At 41.5% G+C, this 16324-nt stretch overlaps 1 protein-coding gene across 6 annotated transcripts in view; it reads left to right on the forward strand.

Annotated features, from left to right (window-relative positions):
- Positions 1-16324, forward strand: part of tfcp2 (transcription factor CP2) — a 116785-nt gene that overhangs the window by 89300 nt on the left and 11161 nt on the right. For 5 of the 6 annotated variants that reach the window (XM_048523510.2, XM_048523509.2, XM_048523506.2 and 2 more), the window contains 2 exons: positions 2691-2781; positions 6861-6970. In XM_048523510.2, coding sequence (XP_048379467.1) covers positions 2691-2781; positions 6861-6970 — 201 coding nt within the window. Of the gene's footprint in view, positions 1-2690; positions 2782-6860; positions 6971-15220; positions 15333-16324 lie in introns of all 6 variants that reach the window. The other variant, XR_007246685.1, reaches the window with a different exon arrangement.

Consider the following 16324-nt stretch of genomic DNA (forward strand, 5'->3'; position numbering starts at 1 on the left):
AGGGAGGCAGGAATAGTTTATGCTGAAAAGGTTGGATCAAAAGGAATGTTGGAGATTTTTTATAGAATGTTAACGTTACCATTGACTAGTTGGAATTAAATGGCTGATATGTGCTGTACGTTCTAAGTAAAACTATTCTATCTTCAAGATTCTTGCTACAGGTTCTCTGAGCTAGTCTGGCTGCTAAACCATTCTAACTGTCAACTTGGTTGAGTTTGTTTTGTGAAGGGAATGTTGCAGTCTTTGAAGATGCTTCGTCAGAAGAGATGCCAGTCAGGTCTCTTCTGCCTTTCTAGGTGGATGATACTCACTACTCCCATGGTGTTGGAAGCAGACTGCAAAGTAATCCACTATGCTAGCCAAAGTAATTTCTCCAACTAGTGTTACTAAAAAAAATTTATTCATTTTGGCATGTGGCACCTTGTGAAACAAATGTACAAAGTTGACCGTTGGGTTCGCCTAGCTGTTCTTTTTAAAAATACTTAGTTGCATCTATTGAATGTCATTTAGGCACTATATAAACTCAGTTTTTTATTCCATCTTGGACTACAAGGTTTCCAGTATTTTGGAAAAGCTGCCTGGTGCTACCAGGGTTTTGGAGAGGTAGGAAGTTCAGGAAGCTGCTGTTTGATGATGAACCTCGTAGCAACTCTCTTCAGCAGAATATGCATTCTTAAAATGTTCATGTAGTGCTTGTTCAAGTATTTTGTGTCAATGTTGCACTACTATAAGCATCCTTTACAAATCAAAGTTGAGTTGAAGCCCCAAACGAGCCAATTTAACGCAATATAAAAGCGGTGCATAATGTGTCATTGCCATCTTTCGGATGAGATATTAAGTGATCCCTCGACTGTCAGCTCAGGTGGCATAAAAGGTTTTATGGCATTATTTGAAGAAAGGGGAATTCTCCACAGTGTTCTGGTTAACAGTTGACAACATGCACCACACAAACACAATTTGTTTTAGCTGCTGTTTTTAAGTCTTCGCTATGCGCAAATTAGCGGCTGCATTTGCTTGCATAATGATTGCACTTGAAAAATAACCTTTGGTTGCAAAACACCTTTTTGGGCTGTTCTGAGGGTGTTATGAAGCACTATGTTGATGTATGTTCATTGTTCTTTCCATCTTAAGGGTTAAGGAACACCTGACAGTTCAGTGCTGTTGACCAAGCACTCATCTGACCTGGAGATTTTGGTTGGTTTGAAAGCTGATCTGTATGCATGTAATGCACCGGATTTCAAAATAAGTTGCGTGTGAAATAAATTGAGCAATCTGGCTCCACTTTTTCCCATTACTAGCACTGCCCTGAGTCAAAGTGTTGTGCCTTTAAGCCCTACATTAGAGCATAAGCACATAAGCTACGTGGACTTTTTGTCTGGTTCTGGGTGATTACTGCATTTTTGCAGTTGCAGCATTATAGAAGGGATGATAGACCAAGGGTCTATCTCTGTAGTTTTGTATGCAATAGACTGCAACACTCTTTGGAGAATAGAGAGATTTCTCTGTCCTGACCAGCATTCTTGTTTCAAATCAATACAACTAAAACGATATTGTAATTCATGGTACGACTTTGTGCGCAAATTGACTGCTGTATTGCTTGCAAAGCAACATTGATGGCACTCAGTGTTAACTCAGGCAATGAAGTGTAGTGTTTTGCAATGTCCTGAGAATGTGATGAGGTGCTATGTAAATGTGGTTTTCTGTGTTTTTTTTCTATCGGGACATATTTTAAAAACTTGAAGTCTTGGGTTTTCATCTCTTACTTTTCTCCTTTTCCCTTTTCTCAACTCAACAAGAGTAATGTGAACAATTCTTCAGTCTTTTGCTGACTGTCTTCTGACCTGCTCAGTAAGCCTATATGTGGAATATATTTTTAGAATTTTATTCAAATTCAAATTCAAAAAGTGGTCACAAAACATGGAGACTTAAATTTGTTCTTCGAACCTAAAATCTTTAGACATAATTCAAGTGGAATTCATTTTCTATTCCAGCTTGAAACTGATTTTTTTATTTGTTTAATTTGTAACATTGTAGTCATTCACATTGATCTGAATGGCATATTTGGTAACATATCTTATGGTAACTTTTATTTTCCTGGAGGTTGTTTTTGATCAGCCCCAGGGGTTAGAAAGGAATATTTCAGGTTTGCCTACATATTTCTAAATACTTGCTCCTAGGAGGTTACATGGCTGCAAGGCAAAGTAAAAATCATTGCAATGAGGTTGGCTAGTTGACAATCAATAGACCAGCCAGTCTTTCTCTATCAGTGTTTTTTTTTGATTTTGTGTAACAGAATTAATAATGTGTTCAGGGCAAGTATAGCCCCAAACCGGTATTAATGTATCATGGATTTATGTCGACCTACTGAAGAATAGAATTTGTATATTTAGATGAGTTTTTTTAATATAGTATGTTTAAAGTGATTGTTTTACTTGAGCATTTAGTTGAAGGAAGATACAGTGGCTTGAACTGGATGAGCAGGAAGCTAAATCTAAGTATGCTAGTCCATGAGGTAACTGACTAGGCATGCTAATTATGCAACCTGATGAATAATTCTTCCATACTTTCAGTTAGACAAGGCTATAGCAGTATCTCACTGGAACTTCATGCGATCAGTAGTACTGTGCAAATTTCCTCCATTGTTGCTACATCCCCAGGAAGCTTTGAATTTCTATTGCCTCCATTCACAGGTGGCGATTTGTTAAAGCTGACTAGAGATGATGTTATCCAAATATGTGGCCCTGCAGATGGAATCCGACTCTTCAATGCCCTAAAAGGAAGGTAACTGTGTCTTATGCTTCAGCTTCAATATATCGTACTAAGCATTTAACATTGAATGTGTAACAGGCCTTCACTCCACCACATCTGCGCTGACCATGATGCCATTTTAAACTAATCCCATTTGCCTGCACATTGGTCTGTATCCCTCTATTCTCTGCCCATTCATGTATCTGTCTAAATGCCTCTTAAACATTGCCATCATATCTGCTTTTACCATCTCTCCTGACAGTACTTTCCAGAGACCTATGACCCTCTGCGTGTTTTCAAAAAAAAACAACTTGCTTCACATTTCTGCAATAGCAAGAACTGCAGGTGCTGGAGTTAGATAACTGTGTGGAGCTGAAGGAACACAGCAGGCCAGGCAGCATCAAAGGAGCAGGAAAGTTGACATTTCGGGTCAGGGCCCTTCTTCAGAAATGGGGGAGGGGGAAGGGAGCTCAGAAGTAAATAGAGGAGGGGTGGGGCTGGGGAAGGTGGGTGGGATGGTGACAGGTGAGTGCAGGTAGGCAGTGGTGGGGATTGGTCAGTGAGGAGGGAGCGAAGATGGGCAGGATGCCTCAGGTCAAGGAGGTGGGGGTGAGAGGGAGGGTTGGACATGGGCTGAGGCCGGGATGGGTGGGGAAGACTTTGAAACTGGTAAAATGCACGTTTAGGCCATTGGGCTGTGGGCTGCCGAGGCAGAATGAGAGGCATTGCTTCTCTAGTTTCCAGATGGCATCATTGTGGCACTGGAGTAGGCTCAGGATGGACATGTCCTCCAGGGAGTGGGAGGGGAAGTTAAAATGGTTCGCAACCAGAAGATGGTGGTGTTTGTCATGTACAGAGCGCAGATGCACCCAAGGTGGCCTCCTCTACATTGGTGAGACCGTTTTGTAGAGCATCTACACTCTGTATGCGAAGGTAAATTGAAGGTTGACCTAGCTTTGTCATGGGGTAGCAGTAGGAAAGTCCTGTTACAATTGTCCAGAGCATTGGAGAGACTGCACCTGCGTACTGAGTTGAATTTTGGCCTCCTAGTTTAGAGAACGATATACTTTTCGTTATAAGCAGTTCAGAAGAGGTTGCATCAGCTGATTCGTGGGTTGAAGTGATTGTCCTGAAAGAAAATGTTGAGCTGGTTTGACCTATATTGATCTGAGGTGTAATCTTATCGCAACACTATATTCTGAGAGGGATTAACAAGAATATTTCCCTTCATGGGATAATCTCAAACTTGGAGGCACAGTTTTGAAATAAGGGATTCTTCAATTAAAATGAAAATGAGGAATTTCTTCTAGGCATGGTTAGTCTCTGCTCCCTGGAGTAAAGAATTCCAAAGTGTATGCTCATGCACTGTCCAATATTATTGCTGGTGACTTCCAATTGTGAAACAACTTGGGGGAAAAAAAAATAGGTATTTACTGAAAATATTCCTTCTACCCATGCAGGAAAGAAGCTAGGATTGTGCTTAAGTTCCAGAAATCTGCATGACTAGAAACATGGCAATTCAAAATAATTTAAATGACCTTTCTCCCGCTCACCCAAACTGAAGGGGATGGTCAAGTGGGCCTTTATTCAAAGTGATATGCCCAATTTTTCACAATTATTAAATCACTTTTCGTGCTGGGCAAGGCTCCCATTGCCTCCAATCTATTTATGACCAATTGAAAGTTCAGATTGCTCACCATTCTGGTGAGTACTGAACTAATTTTACAGCAATTTTGTACAAGATACTGGGGCTTAGTCTGACCTACTTAACAGTATGCACGTTGAAAGTAGAACAGTTAAACATTACAAAGCTTAGGGACAGTATTTGTTTCAAGCTCATTCTCTGCATCATTGGCCTCTTGCATTGACGTGGCGTTCACATTTTATAGGGATGAGCATGGAGATAGGTGGGCATGCCAGTTTCCTGTCACTATTTTGGGAAAGGGTAGGTAGGCTGCTAATGCAAGTTCCTAGCTTATGGGCTCCTTGTGGCATTGGGAACAAGACTAACTGCTGGGAGGTGATCTCCCAGTGATGGTCCAGGAGAGCCAGTGCTCCAGGCTGCTTTGGGGTCCTTCCCATCTTGCCCCAGTTGCTGAGGCCACTATTTTTAATTTAAGATCAATAAAAGTTTCTGAAAGGGTGCTGCCATTTTGCCACATTCTCTCTCCAACAAGCTGAATTTCATCTTGCTGCTTTTACCAGACTGGATATCCCCTAGTTTTGAGAACCTGCCCAAAGCTTTAATTGAACAACAGAGTCATGCTCTAACTATTGTCTAACCACTGCATGGAATATCACTGCTAGGTTACTGTACCATGTGGGAAAGTCAGAGTCAAGATCCTTGTTCAGCTGTGACTATCAGGTCCATCCCCAAAATTTTGTTCATGAAGTTCAAATTCATGAACTTCATTAAAGTTAAAGATCTTTCATAGGACCAGGCCGAAATTCTCAATAAATTGTCAAAGTTTTTGCCATCAGTATGAATTAATACTTCCTAATCTGAGGATTATCCTTCTTTGTTTTTAATGGCTTTGCAGACAAAAGTGCGTGTAATGCTGGAATGAGTATATTTCCATCTAGGAAGGTGGTTTGACTTGATCTCTCCTTTTGAAGCATTGTAATACTGGAATGGTGCTTTATGAAATTTATTAGTGGCAGCCTTTTGATAGGAATTGGTAAGAACATTGTACTCTACAGGGATAATGAGTGAGATAATAGAGGGAAAGAAACATTTGTATTCAGTAGCCCTTTACACTACGCAACACAACCACAATATCCTTGTACGCTTCACGACCAGTGAAGTACTTTTAGAACATAGAACAGTACAGCACAGTACAGGGTCTTCGGCCCACGATGTCGTGCTGAAGTTTTACCCTAATCCTAAGGTCTATCTAGCCTCCACCCCTACCTTATGCTATCAACCATATGTCTATCTAATCGCCGCTTAAATGCCCCTAATGAGGCCGACTCCACTACCCTCTCCGGCAACACATTCCACACCCCGACTACTCTGAGTAAAGAACCTACTTCTGACGTCTCCCCTATATCTACCTCCACTCACTTTAAAACTATGCTCCCTCGTAATAGCTACCTCCACCCTAAGAAAAAGTCTCTTACTATCCAAACTATCTATACCTCTGATCATTTTGTACATCTCTATCAAGTCAAAAACATTGTGTGTAGATGGGAGCTGAAAGTTATATTTAGTGAGTGTTTGAAACTCTGACAGATGGGGTTCATGTGGGGGTTGTAAGCTGAGCCACTTCAGACCAGCGAAAGACTTGGTATTTTTCTTTTTAAATGCTGAGCTGTTCAGAATTATGGGCAAGCAGCTAAGTGTTGGGGCTCATATATAAAAGAAAATCACTACACATCAGTGAACAAGTACAAAGAATAATGTTGAAGAAGCAAGTTGGATATTGACCTTTTATTCAAAGAGGGCTAGAATACACAGGGAAGAAATGAGCATTCTGGTGGTGTCCCATCTGGATTTACCATGTTCAGTTCTGGCACCCAGCCCTAAGGGGAAATAGCAGCCTTGGAGGAGGTGCAGTACCGATTCACCAGAATGATCCTGGAGTTTAAATTATTTTAATCAGGGCAGTTGAGTAGACCAGGTTTGATTTCCTTTTGAATATAGTTTAAGGGATACGCAAAAGGCAGTGGATATCTGGAATTTACTTTCTCCTGCTTCCCCAGCACAACCCACCCCACATATTCCAAAAAATATATCTGTTGAGACTGGGTCAGTTGAAAATTTGCAAACTAATATTTTAGCCTGAAGGTGGTGGGAAACCCACCTGGTTGTAACAATCATTTTAGATCAGAACATTAGAGTTGTAGAACCAAGGCAGATAGTATGTATTAAGGTGCAGACCAGCCAGGATCTAATTGGTGGAACAACTCGAGGCTGCAAGGCTTATTCCTAGTCCTATTTTATATTATTTGGATTTAGGTGTGTCTTGTGATGAGTAGCTTGGGAGTCAATCATCTTCGTGCAATAATTCTTATTGCCAAGCTTTTCATGTTTTGTTATTGTGAACATTTTTGTCAGTTTATTATATTCCAGTGTAATAAGTATAATTCATATTCTTCCCTTGTGCATTTAGGATGGTCAGACCAAGGCTGACAATTTATGTTTGTCAGGAACTGCAACAAATTCGAGAGCAGCAACAGCACAAACATGAAAATGGTGATTCTGTGAGCTGTTCTTTCTATGGTAAGTAAACTTGTGTTCCACACTTTACGCAATGAAATTAATTTAATTTGCCATGCTTTGTACAGGCTTATCTGGTGGGGGGAAAAAAGCCCTTTCTTTTGTGTGTGCATGTACAATGTGCACATCTCTGTTTCAAAAGAGGCTCCATAAAGGTTTATTGATCTGGGAGAGACAGGTACAAGCATTGACTAGAGAGCTGTCGAATGTCAATTCCTTGTCCTTATTTTTTTAAATTTACTTCATTCAATTTCATATGTGATGAGCCAATCACTCAAAGAATTAGTAAAGCCAATGACAGTGTTCAGCATGATAGATTAATTAATCAAGTTAGATCGCATGGGATTCAGGGAGAGCTTGTCAGTTGGCTCGATGGTAGGAGACAGAGTGGTGGTGGAGGACTGTTGTTCAGTCTAAAGGCCTGTGACCAGTGGTATTCAGCATGGATTGGTGCTGGGTCCACTGTTTTGTCATTTTATGTAAACAATTTGGACGTGAACATAAGAGGCATGGTTTGTCAGCTTGCGGATGACACCAAAATTGTTGGTATAGTTGAGTGCAAAAAGTTATCCAAGATTACAAGGATATTTTCATCAATTGAGTCAATACGTTGAGGAGTGGCAGGTGGAATTTGATTTGGATTAATGTGAGGTGTTGCATTTTGGTAAGACGAACAAAGGCAGGACTTATACAATTAGTTATAGAGCCCTGGAGAATGTTGTCCAACAGAGGTTCAGAAACATACTTCTTTGAAAGTTGCATCACAGGTACACAGGGTGGCTTTAAAAATAGTTGGCATCTGACTTCATTGTTCAGACCGTTGAGTACAGGAGTTGGGATGTCATGTTGCGCTTGTACAGTTGGTGAGACCACTTTTTTTTTGGATTACTGTGCACAGCCCTGGTCGCCCTGCTGAAGGAAGGGTATTAAACTGGAGAGGGTACAGAAAAGATTTACAAGCATATTACCAAGAGTGAATTGAGTCAGGAGAGACTGGATATGCTGGGACTGTTTTCAGTGGCATGTAGGAGATTGAGGGGTGACCTTTTTAGAGGTTTATAAAATTGTGAGGGCATAGATAAAGTAAATAGCAAAGGCCTGTCCCCAAGGGTAAGAGTGGTCAAAACTACAGGGCATGATTTTTAAGGTGAGAGGAGAAATTTTTGAAAGGGACCGGAGGGTCAACTCTTCCCACGCAGGGTGGTTCATATGTTGAATGAACTACCAGAGGAAGTGGTAAATGCGAGGACATGCATTATGCATGCAAAGCTCTTTATGCAGAGGGCGGTGGGTGCCTGGAACGTGTTGCCAGCGGAGGTGGTAGGCGCAGACACGATAGTGTCTTTTAAGATGTATCTGGACAGGTACATGGATGGGCAGGGAGCAAAGGGATACAGATCCTTACAAAATAGATGACAGATTTAGACAGAGGATCTTGATCGGCACAGGCTTGGAGGGCCGAAGGGCCTGTTCCTGTGCTGTAATTTTCTTTGTTCTTTGACAGCTGCAACATTTAAAAGATATTTGAGCAGGTACGTGAATACGAAAGGTTTAGAAGGATATGAGCCAAATGCAGGTAAATGGGACTGGTTTAGTTTTGGGGAAGTTGGTCAGTATGAATGAGTTGGACCAAAAGGTGTCTCTCCATGCTGTATGACTCTAAGAATTCATTGCTACTTTTTGACTTACTCCCTTGCCGCAGGCCCATTTCTGGCCGTCAGCTTCCAAGTGCACAGTTCGGAAGTGTTGCGACTTTCTGCCTTAAAACTATTCATCTGGAACATTTCATTTTGCTAGTGTGTTTACCCTTGTGCTACTGTCTCGTCTGTTTGAATTTGGAAGGCTCATTGTTTTTCCATGTCTATTCTTAACTCAGCTCCCTGTTATATTTCGGATTTTGCCTGACTGCAAGTGAGAGTAAACCCAACAACTCAGCATAAAAGCTAAGTGAAAAATAACAGACTGGAGGTGAAGAATCCAGAATGTTTATAAATCTCATCTATGTTATCTTGGAGTTATTGTCATTGGTTCCATACCCAATCTACAGAGAAGTTGATTCACTGATATTGGACAAAACATCTACCCACTGAGACACTACAAATACTGTCTTCAGGGTGCTTGTATTTAAAACATGTATTGTCAATCTTGTTGTTTGCCTTGGTAGCAGTTTTGATTGAGTTGCAATGCTCTTAGTTCCACGCTTTTTGATCTTAACACATTTTCAACTGATACTTCAGTGTGGCACTGAGTTTGCTGCATTGCTTGTTCTTCTGATGCAATAAACTAAAAATCTATTTGCCTTTGCAGGTTGATGTTAAATATCATGTCACACAAATCAAACAACAAGGAGCTCTTCCCATGCTCCTTGCCAATATTCCTTCCTCAAACAAGGCAAATAATCCAGAGGCCATGCTAATGTCCTGAGCCAAGGAATTCAAGACCCACAGCAATTTGGCTGGCTGTCTGTTTTAACTGTCCTCTGGCTATAACAGATTGTATCAATCATTTGGCCTATTAATAAAATCAGATGAAAACCTGGCATTGATCTGGGCACAGAAATGACAAAGACCGCCCCCTGTCCAGTCACCTCTACAAAGTGGTCCTCCTAACATCTCAAAGTAACTTTGAAGTGATAAAAGCATATGTCTAGTATAACTAGCTTGAAGATTATCAACAAGTATGAAGCTGCTGGTTAGAGACAATTGAGCAACCCAGGTAGTTGTTGAGCAATTAATGGTATGTTAATGTGAATTAACATCTATTAAGTGAGATCATCTCTGAAATAGGGAGCACCTCGAGGCTGTAGACTTGCTTGCCGAGCCAGTCTGTTTGTTTGCAGATGTTTCATCACCCTGCTAGGTAACATTTCTGCACCTCCAGTGTAGTGTTGGTGTTCTGTCCTGCATGTTATTTAAATTCCTCAGTTTGCTGGGGTGGTTGGCATTACTTCCGATTCTGTTTTTGTGGTTTGTATATCGGGTCTAGTTCAATGTGTTTGTTGATAGAGTTCCTGTTGGAATGTCAGGCCTCCAGGAATTCCTTGGCATGTCTCTGCTTGGCTTGTGCTATTATGGGCGTGTTTGTCCCAGACAAATTTGTGTCCTCCTTCACCACTGTGTATTGAGACCGGTGAGAATTGGTCGTGTCTCTTGTTGGCTGGTTGGTATTCGTGTATCCTTATTGCCAGTTCTTTCCAGTTTGGCCTATGTAACGTTTCTCTCGGTCCTTGCATGGCATTTTGTATATTACATTAGTTTTATTGTTTGTGGCTCTGGGATCTTTTATGTTTGTCAGTAGCTGTCACAGGGTGGTTGTTGACTTGTGGACTACCCTGATTCCTAGGGGTCTGAGTAGTCTTGTGATCATCTCTGATATGTCCTTAATGTACAGTAGGGTGGCCAGTGTGTCTGGCCGTGTTGTATCATCTTGTTGTGGTCTGTTGCGGAGGTAACAGTGGATTGTGCTTTTTGAATGTCCATTCCTTTTTATAAACACCGTATAAGTGCTCCTGTTCTGCTTTGTCCACTTCTGGATTGCTGCAGTGTGTTGTGGCCTGTTTGAACAATGTCCTGATGCAGCTCCGTTTACGGGTGTTGGGGTGGTAGCCAGTGTAATTAAGTCTCCTGTCCATATGTGAGGTCTTTCTGTATAAGCTAGTCTGGAGTTCCCTGTTGTTCTTACGTTCTACCATTATGTCTAGGAAGGGTCGTCAATTATTGTTCTCCTCTTTTGTGAAGTTAAACAACATCCTCCACCAGAATTATGTTGGTGGGTTTCTTCTAGCCTTGTGCATTTGATAATCACAAAGGTGCCATCTCCATAGCGGACGCAGACGTTGGATTGGATAGTGGGGAGCGCTATCCATTCTAATCTTTTTGCATTACCACTTCTGCTATAAGCCCTCATTGGGGATCCTGTTGGTGTTCCGTTGATTTGATTTGTTTGATGTTCAGTTGTTGAAGGTAAAGTGGGTTGTGAGGCACAGATCCAGCAGTTTCTGTCCTTGCTGATGCTGTGGAGCTCCTGCCTTCCTATTTCGGCCAGTAGTGTTGCAATTGCTTCTCTGGCCAGGTCAATGTTTATGGTTGTAAATAGTGCTGTTACATTTGAAGACTATCATCATCTTGTCATCTTCTATTCTGGTGGCCTTGATGTTGAGGAATTCTTGAGAGCACTGGATGGAGTGGGTATTTCGGTTTCCATTTGTAGTTTTTTGGCTAGTCTATATGTTGGTGTGCCTGGTAGTGAGACAGTGGGCCAGAGGGGGACCTGTAGCTTGTGTACCTTCGGGAACCGGAAGTAATGCCAACCACCGCAGCAAACAGGCATATAAATAACAGCGGGACAGAACACCAACGCTTCACTGGAGACACACTGGCGATGTCACCTGGCAAGGTGATGAAACATCTGCGACCAAACACACCAGCTCAGTGAACAAGTCTACAACCCGAGCTACTAATCTTCTCAAAACTTTGGAGAGCTTCATGCAATGAAATATGTATCCTGTGCCCTGTGGGATTCTAGGATGTTTCCTGTGTCTTAAACAACCCCAATTGCAGAAAGTGCCCTCAGCTTGGGGAGCTAGAGCTCTGTAGTTTGGAGTTTGACAGCAGCTGTTGGATCATTTTGAGGAGGAATGTTTCGAGTGGCACAATTAAGGAGTCGGTCACTCCATAATTCGGTGTGTGCGGACATAAAATGGGTGATTGTCAGGCAGACAAAGAACAACCAGCAGGTAGTTCAGATGATCGCTGAAAGCATCATGCATTCTAACCAATATTCAGTCCTCAATATGAATGAGGATCGGGATCTTCTAGGAACGGCAGTCAGATCCAAAACTATAGCACTTGGTGTTTCAGCTTTATGGAGAGAGAAGAAAGGTGGAGAGAGCAATGGATATATGGAATTCCATAGTTAAAGGAGAAGATGTGATTGTAAGATTTGTCCCACCCTGGGATATCACTGACTGAACAACGGTCTAAAGAGCCAATGGTTTATATCAAGAACTTTTGTAGAAAAGTTTGCAGTCTTGCAAGCAGCTTTTGAAACTTTGATACAATTAAACATTGCTACAATAAAACAAAGAACTGGATGTTCGGGATTTGAAACAAGCATAAATTGCTGGAGAAACTCAGGAGGTCTCGCAGCTTCTGTGGGAAGAAAGCAGAGGTAATATTTCAAGTCCCGTGACAACTTCAGAACTTGTTAGTAGCTCGGAAAAACTGGTATTTATGGTGAAGCTGAAGTGGAGGGAGATGGAGGCTAAATGGTGGGAGGTGACCAGATAATCGGAGACAACCCAGAGAGAGAGCAAGATGAAAGGGGTAGGTCCAGAAAGAGGTGATGGATCGTAGGCAAGGACAGAAGACAAGCTAAATGATCTCTCACTCACCCGTTTTCTCACTTGTTCTCGTGTTCGCTCTCTCGTTCTCACTCTTTTGGCTCCATCTCCCCCTATCTGCTCACCTTTTCCCTTCCACTCCCACCCCTCCACATTTTGCCTTCAGCATAAATACCACTTGCTTTTTTCCCCTAGCTGCCAGCAGCTCTGAGTCACCGGGCTTAATGTTAACTCTGCTTTCTTCCCACGGATGCTGCTAGATTTGCGGTGTTTCTCTAACAGTTTGTTTTTATTTCAATTAAGAAACCTCTTCAAAGGTAGGAAAGGATTGCTCTTGGTGCCACACACACCTCATCAGCATAAAAGAAGGATCATGCACCTCAATGTTTAAAATAGGGGGTAGTGGGCAAATTTTTTCCATAAGCCCTTTTTGTGAGGGGGGAGATTTAAAAAATAGGCCTGGAAAATTCCATCACAAGATTTTAATTTCCCAATAAGTGAGACACAGCGTGTGTAATAGGTACAGTGGTTCAGAATTGCTAAATTGCTTTCAGGAGAGCCATTTTCAGTCATGGTATGGCAAGTCCAACGAGAGGGGTGGAGTCTGGGTTTAGTTTCAGGAGATGAAGTTAAATGGGTGCAAGGGGTATCTGGGATCATGTTTTTTTTGTGGTGATCATAATTCAGTTTTATGACAAAAGGCAAAGATGAAATAGGAGTTGCAGTTCTATATTGGAAGCCGAAGTCAAAGCGAAAGCGATGTTTCTCAGCAGAGAGACAATTTCAGGAAAGTAAATTGGGAGCAGCGAATTAGAAGTATTAGCATAATGAGATGCATTCAAGGGGTTCAGTGTGAATATTTCCCCACAAGGGAAAGGTGGGAACAGCTTAATCTAGAGCCTTGAATGATGAGTTGCAAAGTGAGTGAGATGAGGCAAAAATGATGCTTGCGTCAGACACCAAGATTCCAGCAGCAGTAAATGTGAGGGTGAAATTTCAATGGAAGTTAGGCAGGGGGGCGGAAGCTTAAAGTTCTGCCAAGTGAAATGAAGATACATCCAAATGCTTTAAATGTGTGCAAAATGCAGGACAATAAGAAAAGAATAAGACTTATTAAGAACCAAAAAAGATGGATGTAGTTGAGGTTTCTAATGAGTACAGGTTGCCTTCATGATACGAAATTAATGATTGCATTGAGGAGAATGAGGCTGAACTATGTTATAAAAAAGAAAACTTTGTATAAGGGTGAACATTACAAACATGAATTGGGAGCAGCAGGAGGCCATTCAGCCCCTCTAACCTGCTCTGCTGTTCAGTAAGATTGAAACTGATCTGAATGTGGCTTTAATTGCATGTTCCTGTTTACTCATGATAACATTTTGACGACTCCTTAGTCAAGAAGCTACCTATTTCTGCCATAAATATATATTCAATGACTCCCACCTCCATTGTTCTTTAGGGAAGAAAGTTCCAAAGTCTCCCATCTTTGAGACAAAAAAATCGTATACATCTGTGTTAAATGTGAGGCGCTTAATTATAAATTGTGTTGTCTAGTTCTACTCTCTGACATCCTTTTAGTATCCAGTCTGATAGGCCCCCTCAAGATCTTGTATATTTAAGTCAGATCATCTCATTCTTCGAAACTCCAATAGATTCAGGCCCAGTCTGGGGACAGGGGAGAGATGGCTGGCACACAAGGGGGTGGCCTCTGAAAGCAGTTCTCCTACCCTTGATCCCCACTGTGCAAGGAGGGAAAGAAACCTTACTACTATGTCCCCTGAGGAGTCAGCCTCAACTGGTAGACTTCAGGACTTAGAAACTGTGGCTAGCAGTTTCTGTGTCAAGTTCTGAAGTAGGGTGAGATACTCGACCTTTCCTGTCAGCTTTTGGCACACTGATTCCATGAGTCTTCTCAGCAGTGGGTATGGCCTGTTAGTTGCCTCCTGATGTACTCAATTCCGCAGTTGGAAAAGTTTTCTCTGAGTGTTAGGCCACATCTTTATACAACTGCAACAAAACATCCTTATTTTTCTGTGCTGTTCTGTTCCAATGCAATAAATGCTCATATGCCATTTACCTTTCTCATCACTTGCTGTACCTGCAGCTAGCTTTGAATGTACCAGGATGCTCAAATTACTCTGTCCCTCACAGTTGTGCAATCACTCTCCATTAAATAATATGCCCCTTTTATTTTATTTGTCCTGCCAAAGTGGACCAGTTAACATCTTCCTGCAGTTTGCTCCATCTGCCAAATTTTTGCCCACTCATTTAGTATGTCAAAATCCTTCTATGGAGTCCTGTTGTCTTCACAAGTTCCCTACTATCCTTTTGTTATTAGCAGCTTTAGTAATCATATGTTTGGTCTGTCCATTTAAGCTGTTGATGTAAAATGCAGATAATTGAGGCCCCACAGTGATCCCTGTGGCACACTATTTGTCTCATCCAGCCAACCTGAAAATGACCAACTTATGCCCATTCTGTTTATTTGCCAGCCCATTCTCTGTTAACATTTTATTTGTGTCATAATCTTTGTGGCACCTTGTTGAGTACTGTCTGGAAATCAAAGTGCATCACATCTACCGCTTCCCCTTTATCTGTGTAGCCTGTTACTTCAAAAAGCTCAAATAATGTTTGACTAACTTATTATCCATTTACAAGGCTGTGTCAACTCTATCAGATTGCATTAAGGTTTTCAAAATGTCTGAACATAACCTCCTTAATAACAGGTTCTAGTGATGTTAGACTAACTGACCTATAGGTTCTTGATTTTGAGTCTCCCACTTTTCTTGGATAAAAGAATCACATTTGCTATTTTTCCATTCTAATGGAACCTTTATAGAATTTAGGGAATTCTAGAAATTGAAAACCAATGCACATGCTATCTTAGCAGCCACTTTTTTTTTAAACTCTAGGATACAGGCCATCAGGACTAGGGGACTTGTAAAGGATTTGACATCTTTGAAAGTAGATAAATCAACAGGCCTGGACAAAATATGACCCAGGTTGTTTGAAGAAACAAGGGAGGTAAGTGCAGCAGGTCAGGTCATATGTTTCAATCTTCCCTGAATGTAGGAACATAAGGTTTGCCAATTTTGTATCATTCAAAATGGGAGGGAGAGATAATCAAAATATTATAGTTCAGTTGGTTCAACTTTCTTTCTTGTCAAATTATTGGAATTAATTTTGAGGGACGCTGTAAAACTCAATTTAGAAAGACAGCTGAATGAAGGTAAATCAGCCTGATTTCAAGGAAAGTCACTATCTGACAAACTAAATTTAATTTCTTGGGGTGGTGACATGTAGGTTGATGAGGATAGTGTAAACTTGGACTTGGGCTTCAGCAATGTGTTTCATAAGTTCCCAGATGGTCATCGGGTCATTGAGATTTACAGCACCGATAAAGGTCTTTCAGCCCTTCATGCCTACACCGGTCAAAAACAGCCTCCTAACTATTCTAGTCACATTTCCAGCACTTGTTCCATAGCCTTGTATACCTTGGCATCACAAGTGTCCACCTCAGTACTTCAGTGTTATGAGGGTTTCTGTCTCTACCACCCTTGTGCAGTAAGCTCCAGATTTCCACCACCCCCTGTGTGAAAAAGTTTTCCGTTACTTCTGTTCTAAACCTCCCTTTTATCTTCAATCTATGTTCCATGGTCATTGATCCCTCCACGAAGACGGAAGGTTTCTACCCTCTCTATGGCCCCCGTAATTTTATTCATTTCAATCGTGTCTTATCTCTCCCCTCCTCTCTGTTCTCTCTCATCCAAAGAAAACCCCATTCTGTTCAATCTCTCTTCTTAAGGGAATCTCTCCAGCCCAGGCAGCATCCTGGTAAATCTCCTCTGTCCAGTGCTGCCTCATCCCTCCTGTGTGATTCCAGAACTGCATACAATACTCCATCTATGGCTTGACCAATGTTTTATATGGTTCCAGCATAACCATCGTGTTCTTAAACTCTGCCTTTGTATTATGTATGCCGCCTTAACCACCATATCTATTTGTCCTGCTATTTT

The sequence above is a fragment of the Stegostoma tigrinum genome, chromosome X (assembly GCF_030684315.1).
Source record: "Stegostoma tigrinum isolate sSteTig4 chromosome X, sSteTig4.hap1, whole genome shotgun sequence".
Taxonomy (NCBI): Eukaryota; Metazoa; Chordata; class Chondrichthyes; order Orectolobiformes; family Stegostomatidae; genus Stegostoma; species Stegostoma tigrinum.